Source organism: Ornithodoros turicata, chromosome 3, assembly GCF_037126465.1.
Source record: "Ornithodoros turicata isolate Travis chromosome 3, ASM3712646v1, whole genome shotgun sequence".
NCBI lineage: Eukaryota > Metazoa > Arthropoda > Arachnida > Ixodida > Argasidae > Ornithodoros > Ornithodoros turicata.
In genome coordinates, this window is record NC_088203.1 from 45,361,156 (window position 1) to 45,384,388 (window position 23,233).

The 23,233-nt window shown below is 45.5% G+C and overlaps 1 protein-coding gene across 1 annotated transcript in view; it reads left to right on the forward strand.

The window, feature by feature from the left end:
* Positions 1-561: 561 nt before the first annotated feature.
* The window catches only part of LOC135388454 (deoxyribonuclease-2-alpha-like), a 68,110-nt gene continuing 45,438 nt past the window's right edge, over positions 562-23,233 (forward strand). Inside the window, exons 1-3 of the mRNA XM_064618027.1 lie at positions 562-740; positions 18,352-18,523; positions 23,053-23,131. Of these exons, the coding sequence (XP_064474097.1) occupies positions 631-740; positions 18,352-18,523; positions 23,053-23,131 (361 nt within the window). The 5' untranslated portion in view covers positions 562-630. The remainder of the gene's footprint in view (positions 741-18,351; positions 18,524-23,052; positions 23,132-23,233) is intronic.

Genomic DNA, 23,233 nt, shown 5'->3' on the forward strand with positions numbered 1-23,233 from the left:
AAAATCTGCCTTTTAAAATCCTGCGACTTTCCATAGTGGGAGTTAGAGAAGGAATGAAATCTTCACAACCTGTTAAGTAGTTCACCTCAGAGGTTTGGGATATTCATAATAGGTGAGGTGAAGCTCTTAACCCCAATATTATTAGGGTTAAGAGATTGTAATAGAACAGTACAAAGGTGCAGTGTCGTGACCCTAAACACGCGGACGCCGCCTCTTATTTATTGCCAGAGCTGAGTCAGAGTAGACAATGCACAGCCGGAAGCGCGGAAGGGGAAGGAGTATCACTGCCTCAGAAATATTGCGCAGTAATACTAGTAATACACAATTTTGTGTATTATAATACTAATACAAATACTTTTCTAAAATGTACATGTTATAATACGTAATACTAATACATAAATGTATTACACCAATACTATTACAACACAATGTATTATAATTGGGCATTATAGCTGGGCAGCCCTTTGAAGAGGCTTTGTTGCGATAAGTCGATGCGATATGCTTTTGTCGCATTCATGGAAACGCAGCTTGTAGCGTAGACGGACCTTGGTCGCTTGATAGACTATCGGCTTGTCAGTACGTTGTGTTCCGCGGTGACTCGAAGCATTAAAGCTGTGCTAGCTGTAGACGATGCATCTGCTCGTGGGATTACTGTTGACTGCCCTTTCTCAATTCAGCGGAGGCCAGGCTTCGACAGCAAACACAACTTGTAAAGATGGACAGGGAAATGATGTTGACTGGTAAGTGACGTCCCGGTGGTAGCATGAAAGTTCCTTGCGATAAGAGTGCAGTTCCGTATACGAGTTGTGGACCTTAGGAATCAGCGAACGCGTTTAAAAGCGAAATTGCGCGTGGAAGTGAAAGACGGAGGACTACGGAGTCGTGAAGTATAGCTATTACAGAAAACTGCGTCACAGAACATTCTTGTTGCGCATACCCGTGGCATTTCACGAGACATAAGGACATTCTGTGACGGAGTTACAAAGGCTAGCCAAATGTACAGGCCGCCACTTTCTGAAAGGTAAAGCACCGCAATAAGTTCCGAGGGCCACCTGTGGCGCAAAATAGAAATCCCTCTCCGAACGAATATAGTGGTACAAGTATACACCGCTTTCTCGTGGACGCCGCCATATTGAAAGCACAGCGCCGTCTACCCGGGGGTGTCAAGTTGAAAACAGTTTACCACACAAGCCAGACAGAAGGAAAGCACACGGGCCGCGTACATGCTTCCACCCTGGTGTCGCTGCTTTGGCTTGTGCTAATTAACAGCTCAGGGTGTGAGGCTAGCTGGAAAACTATGTACTATAGGTATTTTAAGATTTCAAATAAAAGTTTATATCGTGTTTATTTTACCGTAGTATGTCAATGGAGATGCGCTCACACTGGTCAATTTAGTATCATTTTCGTGAAGTGCTCTCAAACCAAGCGAATGTCACTTTCATTGCATTCTTGCTAGACGGCTTAAGTAAGCGTCACTAAACTATGATTACAATGGCTATAGATGAGAATGAACAGCGGCAAATTTTCGACGTGCGCTAGAATCCCGCCGTAAGAATGTTTTTCTTCCAGTTAGAAATTTGATTCCTCCTTTTTGGATTCTGACATAACCTAATTGCGTACTGCGTATCAACGTTGCTCAGTTACTGGTACTCCGCATGACAACAACAAATACGGCCACGGACAGATCGCCAAACTGTGAAGTTTTCACGGGCTGTTAACGAGAACATAAGAGAACTGATGTTCAGATCTGTTCAGAACTGATGTTCTGGTAGAGCCCTGGACCGGTAATCCAGAAGATGTGGGTTCGAGTCCTACAGCTGGCTAACCTTTTCAGTGACTTTCATCTTTCATCACTGTTAACGAGAATCGTGAAGAGAAGTGAAGAGAGTGGCGTCGTTTTGTTTATTACACTAAGTTTATGGGCTTGCAGTGTAGCAGCCTTATAGCAAATTTTCAGTGCCCGATTTGGAAAGACAGCTTATTTATTTTTGTTATTTTTACTAATTGTACATGCACCACGCGCCCAGTAGATACACGACCCATGACATAGTGGTTAGGATGATCACTTTCCACGCCGAGACTGGGAGGTGACACGGGTATGAATCCTGTTACCGGCTGTGCTATCTGAGGTTTTCCCTGGGTTTTCCGAAGACTTTCCAGACAAATCTCGGCACAGTTCACCCTTATGTCGGCGCAGGACACATACTAACCCCCCTGTCCCCCACTCCTTCCTGCTGCCCTCACTCCATCTGTCCACGTCTGTACGCCGCTCGTAGCCACAGCTGCTTCGCGGCGCTAACACGGAATTCTTTTTAAAAAGTAGCTACACGGCTCCTGTTTCTTTGCGTATTTTTTTATGCTGTGGTGTTTTGGTATACTTGCTGTCATTTCGTTTCTGTCCGGAACCTCATGATGTCGTCCAAGGTCAATGCGGTCCCCGACTCGATTTGAGCTTGAGTCCCCTGGCCTAGGTGGTTCTATGACCGATGCGACTGTACTGCGCCCATTTGTGGGGAACGTACGGCATGGTGGTCCGTACGTACAAGGTCAGACAGGTTTCCTCCACGTACACCTCCGACCCGTCTGTGTGTCTGTCTGACCTATGAAAGATGAAAGTCGCTGAAAAGGTTAGCCAGCTGTAGGACTTGAACCCACATCTGTCCAGCCACCTCCTATTGATTGCGTGTTGCTTCTGTTTATATTTGTATTGCATTTGTTTGTATTTATCTTCACCCTCACCCTTTTCTCTTGTACCATGTGACGTTTTTTTTTATATATCCTTCACCACTTGTAACAGGTCCTCAAACCTGAAGAAGTGTAGCCACGAAAGTCTTGTTTTTAATGTGTATATAGTAAACAGTTGATGCCGTCTTGATTACTTTTTATTCTGCATCGCCGGAAACTTGCACATTGTTTTTCTTCACGTTCTACGACTTCTTTTGAAACGTTAAAAAGCAAAGGCGACCATCGGTAGGATATCTCATTGAAAGTGACCACCACAACTTCCTCTGTACGGCAAAAAGGCAGGTCTTGAACGCTGCTCCTAATGAAGTTTCCGTGCGTCTCACGCACTTTCATACCGCAGTCCTTCATTTTGCACGCGCGCATTTGCTGACGATTACTCCTGAGCGTTTCTCACATTGTTCACTGGCACGTTGGTGCGCGTTTTGCCTTCACTTCGTTAGATATACGATGAAGTGTAAGCTCTATAGACAACCATAGTGAAAGAGAACAACGACTTACCTAAGGTGCCGAGGAGATTCAGAAGAGCCTTCTGACGTTCGTACTTCTGCCATTGTTCAATATAGCGGCTTGAGCAAGGAACTTGGAGCAATAACAACCTTTTTGGTAACCCGGCATGCATCACGTGTGAGAAAGACGATCATAAACTAAGGAACGGAGCCGCGGAGGAGCCGTCTCCTAAGTGGATTCTAAGGTCACGTGTTAAAGATTGCGTGGATGCGTGACTAGAGATGCAAAATTTCCGGAAATTTTGAATCGCTAGAAGAAAAAAAAAAAACGTTTTTTTCCCCGGAAAATTGGAAAAAATGGAAACAAACGTTGTTACTGCTGAGTCGAAGCATTGCCGGACAGACAGACCACAGCATACAATCAGCTAGAAGCTTTAGTAATGTTCATCCTCTATGCATAAACGCAGAGCAGAGCATCCCATGAGACTGCTGTCTACTCAGCGATAGGTAATTAGAACAACCCGTCCTCTCCGACCAGAACTCCGACAATATGTACACGTGATGGCGATCGCTTGGAGCGGCCAGAGGGAGCCAGCCCCCGACAGCTCTCGCAAAATCTGTATCAAAATGCGTGTTACTGCTATTGGTACCGTTTGTGAATAGTTTATGCAAGCATAGTGACTAACGAAGCTGTGGCCTACCGCTCGGCGTGTTTCAACTCTACATATCCCCCCTAACTATAAAAATGTCATAACCATAACATAACAATTGAACAAACCGTCAACGACTGAGATTACGTGCCTGCGGAAATAGAATTTCCCAAAAGCCGGCGATTTTGGCATGGTTCCAAGCATGGAGGAAGGAAACACAAGGAGCGGCTCTTCGCTTCAAACTAGCGTAGCCACCCTCTAGCGGTCGCTCGAGTCAAAATCGCCATTGCTTCCTGTCCACCACGTGATCCCCTCTAAAGTTTCGGTCTTGCAAGGCTTATTTTAAGGCAAGTAATTTATTGTAAAAATGTGAGCGTGATCGTAGAAACGACGTATGGTAATGTGTTCCTGTCCCGGCTGCTGCTCTCGTTGAACTGAAAGCAGCTCTTGTCACGGGAACGCGTTTTGTTCGTAACACGATGTAAGATAAAGATAAGAGGTGATGACACTCTCTTGTCTTGCCATGCGAAGGCGGCGTCCAGATTATGTTCGCTTTCCAGGCCCCCTCGGTGATCGCCATCTGACGGTGCGCAAGCTGCCGCACATGCGCACAGCATGTGACAAGGTATTATTTGTCGTCTATCACCTGGTATCGAAAGGAATGCATTGTTGGGTGGTGAAGAGGCGCAACGTGCTCCCGCATCGGCTGGCGCATACCGTAGTGACGCCACTGACTAAATGACGGTGGTGAACCGGGCAAGTTGGTATGAATGCATCGAAGTAAACTAGCACTGCAAACGAGGGCAGATCGGGGAGAGGACTAACACTGTGCTTGGCTTCCAACAAACAAAAAAATTATTGACAACCAAACAGGCTCCTCTTATGAATACCTCCGTTGTTATCTTTCACGTGTCACATTTTAGTCTACAATTCAAGCCCCTTTATCAAACTTCTCCAGGAACAATATTCCTTTATCATATAACGCCACGGATGCGTGGCTATCGCATTGTGACCCCCTTTTCTTATTTGAAACGCTTCCACAATCTCTCTCGTGCACTGATCCGCTGAACGCCCCTTAATCCCTGTGTTATAAAATCGTGGAGTGCAACCGCACTTACTGCAGTGGACGGCCAGGTGGTCTGATGGGATTCCTTTCAAGGTGGCAGCGTGTTCTCTCAGCCTTACATTAAGGCATCGACCAGTTTGTCCAATGTACGATTTTCCACATGACAGCGGGATGTCATAGATCACATTAGTTTTGCATCCGGCATACTTAGTAAGATGCTTTATGCTGCACTGACTGGTATTCCTGATGCCGCCTGTGACCTTGTACATTTTTCCAATCTTTTCCGGCGCAGAGAACGCAACCGGGACGTTGTATCTCTCAGGAATTTTCTTGAGGTTGTGTGACAATCTGTGCATATATGGCACAGCAACCTGCTGTCCTTCATGAGATCTCCTTTCCTTGCGTCCCCCACATCTAATAGGCTTCAGGAGTGCCTCATTAACAGCTACCAGTAGTTCTTGCGGGTATCCTGCTTTTCGAGCGCGTTCCACCTAGCTTTCGTACGCTTCCTTGACACGGTGGTAACAGGACCGGTACAAGGCATGTCTTAAGCAGTTATGCAAAACACCCCTCTCCACTATTTTTGTATGGGCTGATAGGTAATCCAGCAACCCTTTCTTACTTCTGGGTGTTGGCAGTATGCACCCAGAAGTAAGAAAGGGTTGCTGGATTACCTATCAGCCAGTGGCGTAGCCAGACCTCCAAGGTAGGGAGGGCTCGATACGAAAACTCGCCCCCCCCCCCCGCTGATCCTGTGTCGACAACACACACATACTTGTGCACACTGCAAACTGAGGATTACCAATGTTATTACTGTCATGACCAATGAGGTGGTGTCACGAGATTGGAAGTATTTTGAAAAGCTCCATACTTTAAAAACCATTCAGGAGTGCTTCTTAGATAGACGCAATGAACTGCAAGAACTTTCGCGATCGTCACACTGGTCCCCTCCCCATATATTATGTTCTCGGATTTGCACGATTTGTGGGGGTCGGTCCGTGGCAGGTAGGGGGGCTCGAGCCCCCTAGCCCCCCGTGGCTACGCCACTGCTATCAGCCCATTCAAAAATAGTGAAGAGGGGTGTTTCCCACTGCGGGACGGCGCATCCCGCTGGGCAGACCTAAGCGAGGTTGCACTCCACAATTTTATAACACAGTGATCGAGGGGCGTTCAGCGGATCAGCGCACGAGAGAGATTGTGGAAGCATTTCAAATAAGACAAATGGGGTCACTACGCGTCAGACAGGCATCGGTGGCGTTATATGATAAAGAGATATTGTTCCTGGAGAAGTGTGATAAAGGGGCTTGAATTGTAGACTGAAATGTGACACGTGAAAGATAACAACAGAGGTATTCATAAAATAAGCCTGTTTGGTTGCCAATATTTTTTTTTGTCTATTGGAAGTCTAGCACAGTGTTTGTCCTCTCCCATGTCTGTCCTTGTTTGTAGTGCTAGTTTACCTCGATACCACTGCCAAATTAACCTCAAAGATGGTGGCAGCACTAATATTTAATAATCTACGAAGACTGTTCCACGCTGTCCTCTGAAAAGCAAACCGTTATTCAATGTAGACCTAAATATAAACATATGTCTTTGGAGTTCTGCTTCAGTGTATGAGAGTTTTCCTCTTTCTTCTGCGACCCCTGCAGGCATGCGTTGCCCCTCGGTCGTAATTTAGGTGACTTCAATGGCGTTCATCCAACGTTGGTGCTGGCAACGTTTTATGTGTATACTGCATGAGGAACCAGTCTCAGGTTCTGTAGCTATGTAGCCTTGTCACACACGGGGTTCTTTTTTTCTTTTTTCAACCCCGGTAACTGGGGAGTAATCCTCGGTGGGTGAAAAATGAAGTTTAGAGGAAATGATAAACGATGCTCGACATCATGGCGGTCTGTCATCAGAACACCTTCCTTGTCCTAGAGAACCGTGTTCATGACCACACCCGCTGGTCCTTGAATCTTGAATTTCATCGTCCTTGGAGAGCTCGAGTGCCACCGCTCCACGCACTGTTGTTTTGTTACAGGATCATAGTTCAACATGTTTCACCGTGTTTCGTCAACTGTAACAAGTCGCTCAAGAAGAGGTTCAATAGAACGCTCAAGATGATGGAAAACGGAAAAACCACTTCTTCAACATACACTGTGCGTGCATCAAAGGAAAAAAAAAAACGAAATGAACTGGCAGATACGACGCAAGTTACAGAATTGTTAGATAGTTTTAGTAATTAGTACGCTATCGCCTTTGCGTACGAGGTACTAAAACTCTCTTATTTGAGTTGGCGTGTCGCTACACACATAGTTCGCGCTGTCGAATGTAGTCCGCAGCAGGATCATCTTCCGTTCGTACACTTCCTAGGGCTGCGTTCCAATACCCCGGTTAGTCTACTGCCTAGCGGTCTAACCGGAAGTGCCGCCATGTTAAGTCTCGTTCCAAATCTCGCCAAGTCCGCTATTCAGTCGGCTACCGCCTAGTGCGCATCGATACAGTCTAGTTATACGCCTGACCATCTGACAGCCGGGATGGAGACGCGCGTTGACGGTACCAGCGTGCCCGCTGTTTCTGCTGGCTTTAAATGTAAAGTTGTACATAGTGGTATGTATTCTAAAACTGCGTAGAGAGTTGCAACACATGTTTAGTTGTGAAGGTGACACTTTATGCACGATGTCCTACAAACTTAGCGCATTAGAGTCCTGCTGCGCTTGCACCGTACGCATTTCTTGCGTCGAGATGGCGCCACAGGCGCCTCGGCTAGGCAAGCCTGTTCCAATAGTGACAAGCAAAGTGGTCTACTCAGCTGCCTAGTCAGGCGGCTTCGCGGGCGCGAGGTATTGGAACGCAGCCTAGGACGGCCCATAATGACGCTCTTCACTTGCACGCACACACAGGCAATACCGTTGGCGCTTCTGCTGCAGGCGACAAGAAGCCGATACGCGCGCCGCGCAACTCAGCGCATGCAATGACATGCGACCCGGCAGCCCCCCTGCCACTTTTTCTCTGAGGCACACGATGCCAACCAGGCTCCAACAACTCCCCATAGAGCCCATAGTTTGAGATAATTCACACAACACTGGGCACACGACCAATGAGAGTGCAACGTTGTAGAAATTATGCAATGCCAGTCGGCCAATCAGGAGCCTTAACTTTGGCTGACCTTTCGACCGGTTCTGGCTACCATCGACCTCTATCGGATTTCACGCCTACCGCCGTTACCCGATATTCAAAATAACTGAAGCCTCTTTTGGCTAAAAGAAATATTTATTTGACACAAAGCACTGATTCAAAGGTCTGATACATGGGTGCACTGTGAATACAAAGTCCACTGCGTTGCTGACGCACTGTAACTAAGTTCGAACTTGAAGCAAAACGAACACAGCTCACGAAATCCGACGGGGTCCGCGCTTGTTCTTCACTCTCCAACCGCTCCAACTCACGAATCATTCCAGTTCCGGAGTTGACAGACTGTTCGTGGGATAATAGTGGTGTCCAGGAACAGCACAATACACGTTGAATCACATCGACGCATGAATAAACCAGCGAACACTTCTACAAACTGTTCTGCCGATTGACATAATCGAAACACGGAACACAAGAGGACGCCTTGCCGGCCGATTTTATGATGATCATCTTCTTTCGTTGTTTGCAGAGCGGAAAAGACGCTTGTGTGGCACGTAATCGTAATCCTGTCTTTGTTGTCAGGCCTCAAAATCCGACGGCGCCCGAACGCGTTCTTCACGCTCCAACCGCACCAGCCCACGAAGCATTTCAGTTCCGTAGTTGATAGATTGTACGTGGGATAATAGTCGTGTCCAGGACCAGCACAACATGCGTAGAATCACAAACTGTTCTGCCGATTGACATCACCGAAACACGGAACACAAGAGGACGGACGCCGGACGCCGTGCCGACCGATGCGAGCTATTTCGAAACTATGCTGAAACTGCTGTAACGGCCGCCGGGACGCTGCACACACATGCGCGCTTACAAAATGCGACTTCAAAACGTTGTCGACCAATCGGAGCGCGCACACAGTCTGGGCCAATGAGCTTGCAACGTTGTAGATTGGCGCAGTTGTACATGCTCTACAGCCGCATCCTCGGTTACCTGAGGAGGACTGATGCCAACGTCAAAGTCAACGTGACTTTCCGAAAGACAAATCTGCGTCGCGCGTCTTTTTCTCGTTTCTTTGTTTCGTCTCGCGCCATGGGAGGGAAGGGTTTCGGCAATGCGACGTACGTGACACCTTCCCGACACTGAGCTCTTGACAGCTGTCACTGTAAAATGGCGCAGGGGCTAGAGAAGCGCTAAGCCGGCGACGTTGGGCTGACCGGACATGACGTCACGGAATGAGAGCACAGGCCTGGGAGGCTTTAGTCTTAACACCACTTAGATACAGAAAGCCTGCGCGCTCGCCGACTTGGCGTAACAATTAAGAGTCAGCAAATCAGAATCGTGTTTCTAGCGGCCGTAGCCAATCACCAACGGGCCTTCAGCGGTCGTGGCCACCGAGAAGAACCACCGTCGTCTGCGAGTTGTGATTGAACGTCCCCGCGTACTAAATGGGAAAAATTGGAAATACAGCGCAAAACGGTCAGTCTTTCTCAAAACTCATTTTGTGAAAAGCGTCTTGCACTTTTTGTCTAAATATTGAGGTCTGCAGGTTCCAGGTGAGCTGCAATCATTTGCGGGGTCTTCAATTCGCAGAATGGTGAATCGCAGTAGCAGACGAATTCTGACTATATATGTCCACGTAGCGAAGGAGGGAGAGGAGGCAATGCTCAGGCTTTCTCTAGCTAGGTGGCGTTGGCAGTGTTCACTGATTGGAGTAGTAAATGGGCTGGCCGTAGGACACCGGAGATCACTACGTTCCATAGGTGTCTGGTTCGAACACTACAGCGTCTGGGCCACTGTCGCGTATTTTTCCCCGCGTGTGCGGAGGGTTGTCAGCACGCTTACCGGTGGGGAAAGCCTGGCCGGAGGGATGCGTGCGCGCTCACCCTCGTACATTTTTCAGCCTCGGCCGACTTCTTTCATAATTTTTCCATCTGTGCCGACTTAAATCGCAAATTTTTTCCCGCTACAACAGGTGTGTAGTGGGCGGTTTACATAGAAATATAGACATACAAAGGATAGCCATACACAAAAGTTCAAGTCAGAATATATTTTTTAAAGTCATTAGTGTCGGGAATTATGTTATGACTCTGTGTGAAGGAGAAAAACCCAGTCAAAAAACCTGAAGCAGAAGAAACACAATACGATACAGCAGAACTAAAATGAGATAGCACATTTAATCAAAGATATTTTTAATCAATATGATCACAATCAAGATTACAAGTTTTATTATAAAAAGTCTCACATTATTATACGTGAGTGGTGTTTTAATTACAAAATTCTGATGTATGTAACTTCAAGCACAACAGCTAATATTCCAATATGGCACAATTAATCAGATTCTTATGAAGTGATCGGTGGAGTTGGCGGAGGGCCTTCGTTTACCGTCGGGCATTTTTCAACTTGGGCCGACTTCTCTCTTCTTCTCTGTCCGGGTGCTTACCAGCGGTCCGAAGGGCTGGGCGTGCCCTTATTGTTGTGTATTTTTCACCCTGGGCTGACTTCTCTGGCGATTTTTCCTCCTGGGCCGAGTTCGTTCATAAGTTTTTTCGATACAACAGCTGGGCGGTTTACATGCAAGTAGGGGCATGCGCACCTCTGGCCCTCTGTACTCCTTCAGATGTCCATTTGAATCGTAACTAAAAAGCAGGGATGGGCATAAACATGTTTGGACGTATGTCAATATGAATACAAAATACCTAGTGTGATATGTTGTCATTGTCATATGTAGTTTCTAAACAGAGTATTAAAGTACAAAGTTTAAATACAGTATTTAAGTACCCTAGGTACATTTGTGGCGGCCGTATCCATAGCAACTTTGTGAAGAAGAGACCAATTCATCTACCTGCACGGATCTTGCATTAAACACTCTCTCTGTTCGATACTTAACTCCACATATTACACACTCCACACACGTACAAATATTCATGATCATGTTGCGTTAAATTGCTGCTATGATGAGCAGTCAAGTAGACAGTTAAAAGTGAGCGACTTTTAATAGTCATTCTCATTCTAATAGTGCGAGCGATCTGAAGATTATGTGAGTAAGTAAGCTAATGGAAAAGGAAAAATGCTGATGCTGTTGACGCTGCTCCCCTTTGATCAGCGGATATGCGAAAGAAGAGTCCCTCCACAGGAGCTGAGGAACAAAAATACGCGTTAAAATTAAGGACCCAGTGCACGTCCGAAAAGCCCAGTAACATCGCAAGATCGGTCCTGGAGTTTTTCAGGGATTTCGGAGCCTCCACGTGGGCACCGGTTTTATGGGCGGCAGTCTTCTGTGGCAATTTCAACAAATCGTACTCAGCAACTGCTGTCTGCTCGACATTTCTGTCTTTTTCAACGACGGAGTCCTGCTCCTCTGTAACTCAGGAAGAGATCGGTAGTCGCCTTCTTCACAGATGCCATTTCTTTCGCGATCCATCTTATCTTGAAAAATGGGCGGGACAACTGTGAGAAATATTTCCTCAATCTCTTTTGTTGATTGCCGAACGGTCAAGCTCCCCCACCCCCTCCCTCTGAAATTGCACCTTTGGTAGTGCCCTTGGGAGAGGGAGAAGAGGGGAAATCAACCTTTTCTATGTATAGTACTAAAATAACCTCTCCGGAAATATATTTCAATATCGCGCAATATTGTGAAATTTCAATATTGCAACGTGCGCTATCAAAAAGTGCTAAGCTCTGCCTAGGCGTCCCACGGGCAACCTCCAGCCGCGCAGCCATTGCTGAAGCTAGAGAGCCACCTATATCAGTTTTGCGAGTAATCGAATCGCTCAGGCATTAAACCCGTTTGGTTTCTCGACATGTCAAGAACCCGTTGGCCCGCTGGATTCGTACGCGAACAAGGTTGAGCATTTACTAAGCTCTGACGCGCTACTGAAGGATACTCCATTGCCTGTTGTAATACAGTTCGCACGGGATGTGGTTGCTCAGTACTCCAAACTCCAGCAGATATTTACAGATGCGTCCACATCGCAAGAGTCGTCGACATGCGCGTTCGTCATTGCGTCATCGGGAGAGCACCGCGTGATACGTCTGTCTCACAGGACGTCTTCAACTGCGGCAGAGCTCTATACGCCATCGAGGCAGCTCTCCTAGACATAGCGTCAAAAGAAACCCCGACTTCATGGGTAATTTTCTCTGATTCAAAATCTGGCCTCAAAGCAATGCAAGGTTCGACGACATCCTCACTTGCGCCGGTCGTCTACAGTGTTATCGCAGCATACAATTCTGCCGCAACAAAGGGTCACAACGTCATCATCCAGTGGATCCCAGGGCACTGCGGTATCAGTGGAAATGAGAAGGCGGACCAGGCTGCTCGAATTGCTCACCTCCAAAAGAACTACTCACAAAATCTACTTCAAGCAATCCGATGCGAAGTACTTGCTGACCTCCTTACGTGATCGCCTCTCTAAAGCCATGCGGAGAGGCGACGTCATGAACCACGCGTTCCTCGCGCGAATCGACCCGAACTGCACCTACTGCCTCCCATCGAAGATGCCAAGGCCGTTAGAGTCCGTCATCCATCACCTGCGGCTCAACGTCTCGTTCGGAGCAGCATTCCTTCATAGGATAGGTGTCGTTAGATCGCCGAACTGTTCAACTTGCGGAACTGTGGAGAACACGGAGCACGTGCTGGTCACCCGGCGACGCTTCGACTCTAGTCGGCGAATACTGAAGAACGCCCTCGCGAAACTTGACAACCGACCATTTAGTGTTGAGAAGATACTGGGGAGCTGGCCAAGGCAGCACCAGCAACCTGCGCGGTGTGCACTCACGGCCTACCTCAAGGACATACGTGCTGATATAATCTTTTAATTCATTCAGTGCTTCCACACGTCAAGCGTCCTGGAACACCTAGTCGCACCAGTGCGACCTACGTCTCCCTTTTTTTCTTTCTATTTCTATTTCTATTCTATTCTATTCAATATTGTTTGGCTACGCCCTCCCTGCTGGCCATGACGTAAATGTCGTCTCAACGCGCGAACCACACCGCATACTATACTTCCTGAAGAGCTTTGGAATTGGCCTGCGTCCGCATAGATGAAACTTGAATTTGGCAAGTGCGTTTTGTTGCTGGTGTTCTTTGTAGGCCTGTCACCTTGTATGTGCGGATTTACGATCTTGCGTAATGTCAGTGGAGAAATCTTCATAGCAGGTTGCGTTGCAGCCATCTTGGGTAGGGATCCAGGACATGAGCTCACCAAGTGTTTTGCGTGCCTGTTGCTTTCGCAGGCTTTATGTTGTGTTTTGTGGCACAGTATAAAATGTTTGTTGCAGGAGAACATACCCCGTTGTGGTTAGGGGAATGACTGATGGGAAATATCAAATTTCTGCATCATGTTTTCAAGCATGCGCATGACTGAAGCTCCTGAATAGTAAAATAATTCATACATGTGCACAACTATGGAAGCATGGTAGGACTCACGTGGTAATGGGCTATGCCGGTAAAGGTATCGAGGACATTTTTTGGTCGTCCATTTACATTTACTTCCAACAATAGCTCTAATATAGTTGCAAGGCACACTTCTTTAACAAGTGAAAATTTGACTTGCCTGACAAGCGCGAGAGCGCACCGAGATAATATTGTATAAAAATAATAAGCCGCGTGGTCGCTTCGTGAAAACTTCGTGCCGTGAATTTTTTATTTTTTTAAATTTTGGTATGCTTCAACAGCTCGTATATAGCGAGACACTGGGAAGGCTATTCGCACGTTGAAAGGGTGGAAATTTCATGGCTAGATGTACCTCCGAAAGGTCTTTCTGATTGACTGAAGCGAAATGGCGCTGACAAGCTGGTGGTGCATGACTGTGAACTAAACCCGAGACATGGTGTTCAGTCAAATACTCGAGAATTTGAACTAGTTGAGAAAACCACCAGAATTTGACCGAACTCCTTGTCTCGGGTCTTACTTCAGAGTTGGGTCTTTCTGAACTTCATATCTATGGGGGTGATGCTCTTTTGCGTATGTGAGGAGGTGTTCTTCTGTACAGAAAATGAGCACTGGAAGGTTTCTGCTCCCCTCCCCATATTTCCTCTCAGAAAATCAGTACCACCCAAATGTCGAGTAAATGATTTAGGTTGAATACATCCAAACAACAGAGAAAGCGAGCTGTGGCCACGGCTATAAAGCGCCAAAACGACTGTTCACTTATCATGCGTTATGGAAGTCATTACTGTCACAACCCCACAATTACCTCCACCAAGGGAAGACGGAAGCTGGTTTTTCAGCAGCTGTTAAAAAATAGACATAAAAGTACAACACTTTACTATTTACTGCAATACACAGTGGATAAAATGAAAATAAATTATGAAACTGTCAGGTTGGGCTCATGGAAAAAAAAACGGGGTGAGCAAATGCCCGGTCTCAGCCCTAGACTGGCGAGCAGGTGTCCGATGAACAAATGTCCAGTGAGCAATTGTCCGTTTTCCTTTGGGTGGCGGCTGATCATAAAAGTGATACCTCTTTACTGAGCAACAGTGCCCCGTGTCAGTATTTTTCCTCGTTCAAGCAAGGTTCTTGAACCTGAGCTTGGCTGTCTGTCCACAAAAGGTTCGTATTCGGTATTGAGTCGAAATGAGTCACGTTGACGTCACTGGAATGCAGTGTCTCCGTCTGCGCGAAAGGACCTTCTAAAAGGACCTTCTAAACGGGTACTAACCCTTAAACCAGGTGAATAAATTGTAGTCTCATAGGAAGTCTCAGCAAGAGCTCAGTCCCAGAAGCAAGAGCTCACACATGACTTTAATTGTTGAGGCGAAAGTTTTGAAACATGCGCGTTTCATGTACGTGGTGTTACGACGTATGCTGCTAGCCATTTTTGTCATCTTGCCGGACTCGGGGAGACATCTTCCCCAACGCTCAAGCTACCCTTTCAAGTGGGGATGAAAAGGCGGCCAAGGTCCGCTTCACAGAACTGTCTCGCCGATCGATCTCGTTCTCACGACGGCTGGCTACTTAAGCGGCCACCTATGGGTCCACTGTGTTCTTTTTTCCCAATGTAACCTCTGTAAATATACGCTGTTTCTCTGCTTCTTCGGCCTCCGCCTCGTTCTTGCCAGGGTGTTGGAATTCGGCAACGCTACCAAGTCAGCGATTCGCAACAGTGGTCACATATAGTATTTATGAAGTATTTAAGCAAATACATAATTTAAGCGAAAAGAGACTGCATATACCTACAGGGTGTTTACTTTTATCCTTTCCAATATTTTTATTAAAAAGAGGCGTAACGTTCGTGGAGTGGCACGTTGCTGTTAAGTTTATCTTTCCGTTCTTCGTCAGTTCAGTCTTGAGCTACTAAACAGCTCCGCAGGCAGGATGCAGATTTTCACGGATGCCTCTACGACATCATCCGGCTCCTCGTGTGCATTTGTTATCCCGGAGGCGAATATTGAGAGAGCGGTGCGGCTGTCTCACGTCACCTCTGCAACGGCCGCTGAACTTTATGGAGTCCTCTTGGCAATAAGTTTCATCAACTCACAATCTTCAGTTGCTCGCTGGACTATCTATAGCGACTCAAAATGTGCGTTACAGACCCTAGCTACCATGTTTACTACGGGATCTCTGGCGACAGCAGCACAAGATGTCTTACACGCACACCATGCAGCAGTTTTAAAAGGTCATGACATCCAAACGCAGTGGATCCCTAGCCACTGTGGCATTGCAGGTAACGAGGCTGTGGACGCTGCTGCACGCCGGGCTGTTCAACTAAGGCGCGCCCAATAAGTGTGTTGCCCATTTATTTCACCAAGGGTGACGCGGGGCGAATGCTGAACGAGTTCAAACAACGAATGTGCAATACCTCCTGGTTAACAGGATCGGCTCGGGATTCGCTTCTATACAAGGTCGACCCAGGGTTACGCTTTCGAGTACCACCTTCCTTTACGCGACAAACGACAACTGTTCTACATAGGCTACGGCTCAATGTACCGTACAGCGGACGTCTCCTCTTCAAAATCGGAAAGCGAGACTCTCCGAACTGTAGTGAGTGTGGCGTTCTAGAGGATGTAGAACACATCCTTCTCAGGTGTCGGAAGTACGTCGATGCTCGAAGGGCATTAGAGACAAGCCTCTCTCGTTTGGACTCCCGAGCCTTCGACATCACGAAACTATATTAGGTCCTCCTTCGTCCGACAAGGCGCTAAGGGCACTTGAAGACTTTTTGCATGCAACCGGGCTTATGGACATCCTATGACATGGTGAATGTGTGATGTGTCCTGTGTGTGCCCCCGGTGATTCCGCCACTTTACTCTAACTTGGGCGCAGCTCTTGAACTTTTGACCTACATGTTGAACTCCATTATCATCTCTGTTCGTCTCTGGACATCATCCTTTTGCGTTTTCATCATCTCATCATCGGATTGAACTTTCTGTATTAAGTGTACTGGGGTAGCCAGTTTTACTTCGTCGAAACTCACATCCCCATTTTTTTCTTTATTCACATCACATCACATCACATCACATCCGTCATATAATTCCCTGCTTTTATTCCGTGTGGACGTTAGAAATTGTTGTACAACATGCATAAGCTTCTTCTGTCGCTGCTTCAATCAATCACTGCCCGCTGGTGTGTCTAAAAAAATACAGGTCGGTTACAATTGTGTAACGCGAATTTTAGCGGTAGCTGTTGCGTGTGGATGTTGGCATTTTTCGTTGATATAATTGCTTTAGAGTGACGAGTACTGTCGTGTGATCTGTGAAGCGAGTGGTGACGTGTAGCACAATAGGAACAATCCGGGGTAGTTGGTATAGGTTCATGGAGTGAATGTTGTATTTACGACTCCGTTGAAATTGCAGTCACTTTTGCGCAAGAGTAAATGTACCAATAATGCCTTTAGAATGTAATGTAAAACATCGACAGCCATTTGTGGATTGCAAGCTTGATATCGTCTACCGCATACCGCTTCAGTGTGGCAGATGCTATGTGGGTCAGTCATGTAGTTGCCTTAGCATTAGGCTTATGGGCCTCTTTACTTGGAAGAACCCCATCCGGTCACTTGAGCGTCCATTGCCGAGATTGTAAGTGCACGCCATTTTTCGATCAGACCGAGGTGCTGGCAGTTCATAAAGATCAGTTGGTGCGGGAGATAATGGAGGCATTTCTGATAGCCACGTGTAATGACAGATGTGTCAGCTCCCCTTCTGTCACGTTAGCAGACGTGGAAATTGATTTTCTACGTATAGATAAGATGTTGAGTGCTATCTCCCAGCCGGCAGCACAAACCTTGGCTTCTCCGTACATTTTTTTAGTCGGTGACCTAGATGTTAGCGTTTAAGATGCTGTGTTCTTTGATTAAACGTCAGTTGAGAGTCTGCAGTCGTCCTGTCTACTTCTACCCTGTCCTTGTCTTCTTGCTGCTATTCGTCATCGTGACGTGTAGAGCTGGAATTAGAGGGACAACAATATTACTAGAATCGCGACATATGCGGGACAGCAAACGCCGAAAAATCGCGACACTTTCCGAGACAACGCACGCATCTCTGAGTATGCCAAAACTAGTTTTATTAGCTTATTTTATTAGATTATTTTAACTTGTTTCGCATCGCCGAACCCGAAACCGAAATGGAGGGTTTTCCGATAGAGCCACAGTGATTGTCCGAGACCTTATTATTAGGAAATTTCACTCAAAAGCGAAATAGCACAACCGGAGATAATCCTGACCATTCCCCAGAAGACATTCCGTGAACGTGGAATGAATTTCAACGCGGATACAGTTTCTCATTCTGCTGTCTCGCTTTGGCCCGAAATCCCCCAGTTAAAGAGTTAATTAATCCAGTTTACGTTGTTAATCATCGTGTACTTGCATATTTTCTTCGAGAAGATGTTCGCCTGGTCGTACAACTCAACAGCAAAACCGACATCTATGCTGTCCTCATAGCGTTTTTATAAAAAATCTGTGAAGGATAAAAATAAACACTCTTTATATACAGTAGTCATCGATCGATGAAGGGTTCACGGTCCTTAAAAAATGCCCATAGGTTTAAGGGATTAATAAATCGACGAATGGAATCGGGAAGGGGAAGTGTCTTGTCATGGAGGGCACCGTTCGTAAATCGGGGGTACTGGTATTAAATAAAGATATAATATTTTCTATATAATTTTCAACATATATTTTCTACATGCTGTAGGCATGCACAGTATGAATACATGCATTGCTATTTCAAGTACAATGTATTTAAGCGATGCCACCCCTGCCACAAAAAGTAGACTTTCTTATAAGAAACACAGAGTAGAAGTCGTTGAACACACCTGACTTAATTTGTGTGAATGTTCCACCTATTTTACGATATTATTTTGCAGGCAAATCACTTAACTCACAAGCCATGTCGCTTGCAGGTTCTTCATCTACAAATTTCCAGAGTCAAGTGGAGGAGGAACAAAGTTTGTCTACCTGGATTCCCGCTCTGCACGTTCCAAATACTGGAGCATTTCTTCTCAGTTGATCACTGATGCTGATAACCCAGTTGCTAGAAGCATTGCACCACTTTATGCTAGCGAGAGACCAGGAGTAAGTACTTTTTAGTTGATTCTGAAAACGGCATTTGTCTATGCAGCAGACATTCGGTAACATTGATAACATCCGGTACCACTTTTTCATTACTTATTACTGAAACCTCTGGCTGGGTATTTTTCTACGGCATTGTGCATCCTCTGGCATTTTGTCTGCCTTAATTCGGGTCAATATCTTGGAATAATGCTACTCATCCCAACGCTTCTGAGGCAGATCCCCAACACACCACTGCACGAAATTTAACGGAAATTTAAATGTCCTCTGTCAAATGTTTCGAAATCAAAATGTGTCCTCTTTTTTTTTTAGTTTTTTAGGACCCTCCTTGAAGGTGAATCAATGAACGAATCTTCTTAGGGGAAGTGAATCGATTCACTGAGCTCAGGCTACTGATTCCCTCACCAAGAACGAATCATTCACTCTCGGCCAGTAATGGGCAGTACTTGAAGTACCAAGTACTCAAGTAGTACTTTAAGTACATTTCTGTGTACTTGTACTTTACTTGAAGTACATTTTAAATCGTGTACTTTATACTGTACTGCAAGTACTTTTTTCCGAGTACTTTCCCATCAAGTACTCAAGTACCCATACTTGAACTCCAGATAAAAAATCGCAAAAAGGTATCAAAACTGCACCCTTCTAAAAGCGCTAAAACGACAGCAAGGAGACGAAGACACACAGATAGGGCTATGTTTGAGTTTTCGTCTTGGTGCCGTCATTTTAGCGCTTTTAGTGGGACGCAGTACCAAGAGTCCCAGTCTGACATTTTACCGAAACGGGATATTTGTGCTTTCAAAGAGCATATTTGTTGAAGCAAATCTATTGTTGAGAGGCTTGAAATGTCGAAAAAGTATCGACGCTTTTATGATTATGTAAAACGAATGGAATGCAAAGACACGCACATATTATGACACTGCATTACCGGCAGCTCAATGACTTGGTCCATTGTCATTTCAGTTCTCCCATGCAGGGTTCTATGCTTTTTTATATTTTCACTCCATTGGCAATTCATAATCATTTTATATCACATTATATGTGTGATTGCATTACATGATGAACACTCTGAAAGACACACATGCTTTTAGTTTTACATTTTACATTTTACCAATTGGTCACATTGATTACATTGCTGCAGATCACACTCGTAAAAATGAAGGCTTACATTGTGCTTCATCCTTTTTTACTTTCTTCATATTCTTTTTCTAAGCATGTTGTATTTCAAAAAGCAGCAAGGAATGCCCAGAAATATATAATCTCTGTTGGCTTGTACTTTTTCTCTTTGAAATTTCCTAGCCTGTTATAAAAGATTAGTACCGGAACACCACACTATAGGCGAGTGATCTTGAATCAGTCCGGGTATAATATTATTTTGCATAATCACAAGTTCACAACACAGCTCACTGATTACCTCTCTACATGTAACTGCAAATTATGACATCTGAATGAGCTGATATTCACGGGTTAGCCTAGGACTTTATGGCTTCAAAGCATTTGTCAAGAGTACTCGCTAAAGTTCTGCCAAAAGAGCAAGACACAGATACTAAACAGTGAAATGCAAAGTCATACAGACTAAATTGACAATGTACTTGATGAGTCCTTGGAGTACTTTGCCTGGTACTTGGTACTTTACTTGAAGTACATTTGGAATTGGGTACTTTGTACTGTACTTAAAGTGCTAATGATGCCGGGTACTTGGTACTTTAAGTTAAGTATAATTTTGAGGTACTTTGCCCATCACTGCTCTCGGCCCATTACTAAATACACTCTTGCGATCCCAATGAAGGCTTCTGAGGAATGTTTTGCATTAGCGGTTCCGTGGGACCGCATGGGTCCTTCAGCAAGACGGGCGTAGCGAATATTCTTCGTTTCTAGGGCGATGCAGTGTTGTTTTTGTAACGCTATGCAACGTAGATCAATCAGAAGATCTGCAGTAATGAAAAGCAACAAGAAGAGAGAAGTAATGTCAGTGGTGGATATTATATCGAAAAATGCTTTTATTAAACGGATTCCCCGTTGGCGTTATCACGAAAATATCGGTGCAATATGGGCAAAATGAGCTTGCCAATATGGGCAGCCCAAATTGGTACGATATGGAGCCTGGTTGCACTACCCATATTGGTCCCACATTGGCAGCCCATATTGGACCAATATTGGTAATCCATAGCAGCCCATATGGGTCCAATATTATATCAATAATGGCGTGCTGCTTGGGTAGATTCATGGAGGAAAGAAGAGGCGCCCCAACGGCTCTTCGACAGAAGAGAGAAGCGTGGGGCAAGTGACGTGGGGATAGGAGGTGAGCTGTAGCTTCTTTAGAGCCACGCGAGAGTCACGTTAGCTGAATTGCCCAATGAGGCAGCTTTGCACACGCCACTTTGGGGGCCACTTCGGCGCGCTACCACCACACCTCTGCAAGTATTCCGAAACTATGCGTTGGGGGCTTCCATAGAGATGTATGTAACCGAAAACGGAAGGCGGGTATTGATGTCACTGGAGTGGCCCCCCAATCTCGGCTTCACTTCTCAGAGCAACAGAGCTCCCCCTCTCTTTCCTTCCTCCATGGGTAGATTGCAAACTTCGTTACTATCTTTTTCATGACACGCAAAATTTTAATATAAGGAAGTTGCAACATGATTTAAGCCGGGTTAGATACACAAAATAGTATTTCCTCTTACTAACGCGTGGCCTACTAGCACTTTGCAAACTAGAAATTGGCTGACAAGATTCGGATGTCAAACAGCGGCGAAACAATCATTGCCTCGGCATATGAGTTAGATCAGTCTCAGGACATAACAAACTATCTAAAATGATCGAACAGAACGTAGGGTTTTACTTTGAAACAACCACTGTTCTCATAGATCTGAAGGGAATTTTGGGATTGCCCAAAAACTACATTTACACCGCATGGTATCCGGTGACAGATAAATAAGAACTGCAATGAGATAAGCAAAAAATAAAAAGTAAAGCAAATTTCTTGAGTTATTCTAGTCATTCGCCTGAAATTCGGAATGAAGACAAGGAAGGGATTTTTTTGTATACTATACACGGCCATGAATGAGCTCAAGAGTCTGTAGTTTGTACTAAAGTCGTATTTTCTTTCATGAACAATGGATCGCAAAACGCTTAGACACCTTGGAGAAAAGACATGTAGAAAAACCGATATGGGATTAAAATGTATCCATAGCCTGCCATATCAGGTACAGCTCGAAGAAAGCAGATGAGCAGAAATACTTAGAGTATCGCCCCTGGCGATGAAACTCCCCGTTCATCATCTCAAAATAAAGTTATTGTTGTTGATCGTTCTTGTCGGTCCCAGCTCGTGAACGTGTGAGGTTCTGATATGAAGGAGCTGCCTGAACGCTTGATGCCTTCATTCTGCACATTATAAGTAGTTCGTTTTTAATGAGTGGTTACTTATGTCTTCAAATGTAGTGAAAGGATTGGCACTACGTTATATAGCTTGCAAGAAAAAGAGCACAGGATTGGTTGTATCATGCAATCCTTCCATCCGCAGTGCTTCGCGAAGGGGTAGCTGCTTTACACTGTTTCGGCTGAGCAGTAGAAACAATTTTCGGTTCGCTTCCAGTTCGTTTACTGAGCCGATTTGGCATTACATCTTTCCCTGCAAGTTCTGCTCTAAGACATGTTATTTTATTTACATCGTGTTGAAAGATCCATCTTTTGAACATTGAACGGTTCTCATGCAGTGTTAGAGTGTCGGGTATGTTATACGTGTCATGCACTCATCTATTCGAAGGTACTCAACAATTCACGCTCAGATCTCCAATAATGTCTGTTGTTACTGCTTCACTTGCACGAAGAAAATAGTCGTCACGAAATGCTCCCCACTGGAATCATGCGACGTCTCCTTGATGTGTGTATATCACTCTTTCTGACGCACCGTGTGCAAAGATTGCAATAACCTTAAAGAATATTACGAAAAGAACCTCTGCTTAGGCACACAAAACTGAGGCACCAAGAAAGAAAAAAAAAAAGACAGAAAAGATTAGAGGTCCAAACACCCGCAGAAACACAATGTAAGCCATACGCGCAGGCATCGCCCGACACCAAAGTCTCCCCCCTAACGACCGATGCGAACCTGGGCGAACTTTTCGGAGTTTCCTTACCGGACAGAGTATTGAGGGACCGTGCTATTACTGCGTGTAGGAATCTTTTGTCATATTGCTACCGTATAAGTGAATGCATTGTTATCGAAACCGCAGAACCAATAAATACGACTTGAGTGTGACCATCTGAGTTGGTCGTTGGCAGGTAAACATGTGCCTGCAGTTCCTTTTCTGCATTAGTTACATTGCGTCTCGTCTATCGTTCCGACGACTGATGATGCAAGGAGAAACGCTTCGCAGTGTATATATGGACGGAGAGCGGAAGAAGTTTCGGTACAATCTCCACGTGTGAATTGTCGTTAAACAACGTGTGTTTCGTTAATTAACGTGTGAATCTGTGAATTGTCTGTGCTCAGTCCAACCGTGTAGTAGTAATTTAATTTTTTTTCTGGTCCCTTATAGCGCTTTGCTTATGTGCTGTACAATGATGAGCCAGCTAGGAGCAACATAAGTGCTTACAGGAGCTCAGGCCATACCAAGGGTAAGCAGTGTTGCAGATTTATGCATAGTGACATAGATATGACACATGAGTGACTCTCGTTAACATATACAGTGGAACGTCGATATAGAGATAACGCATTCG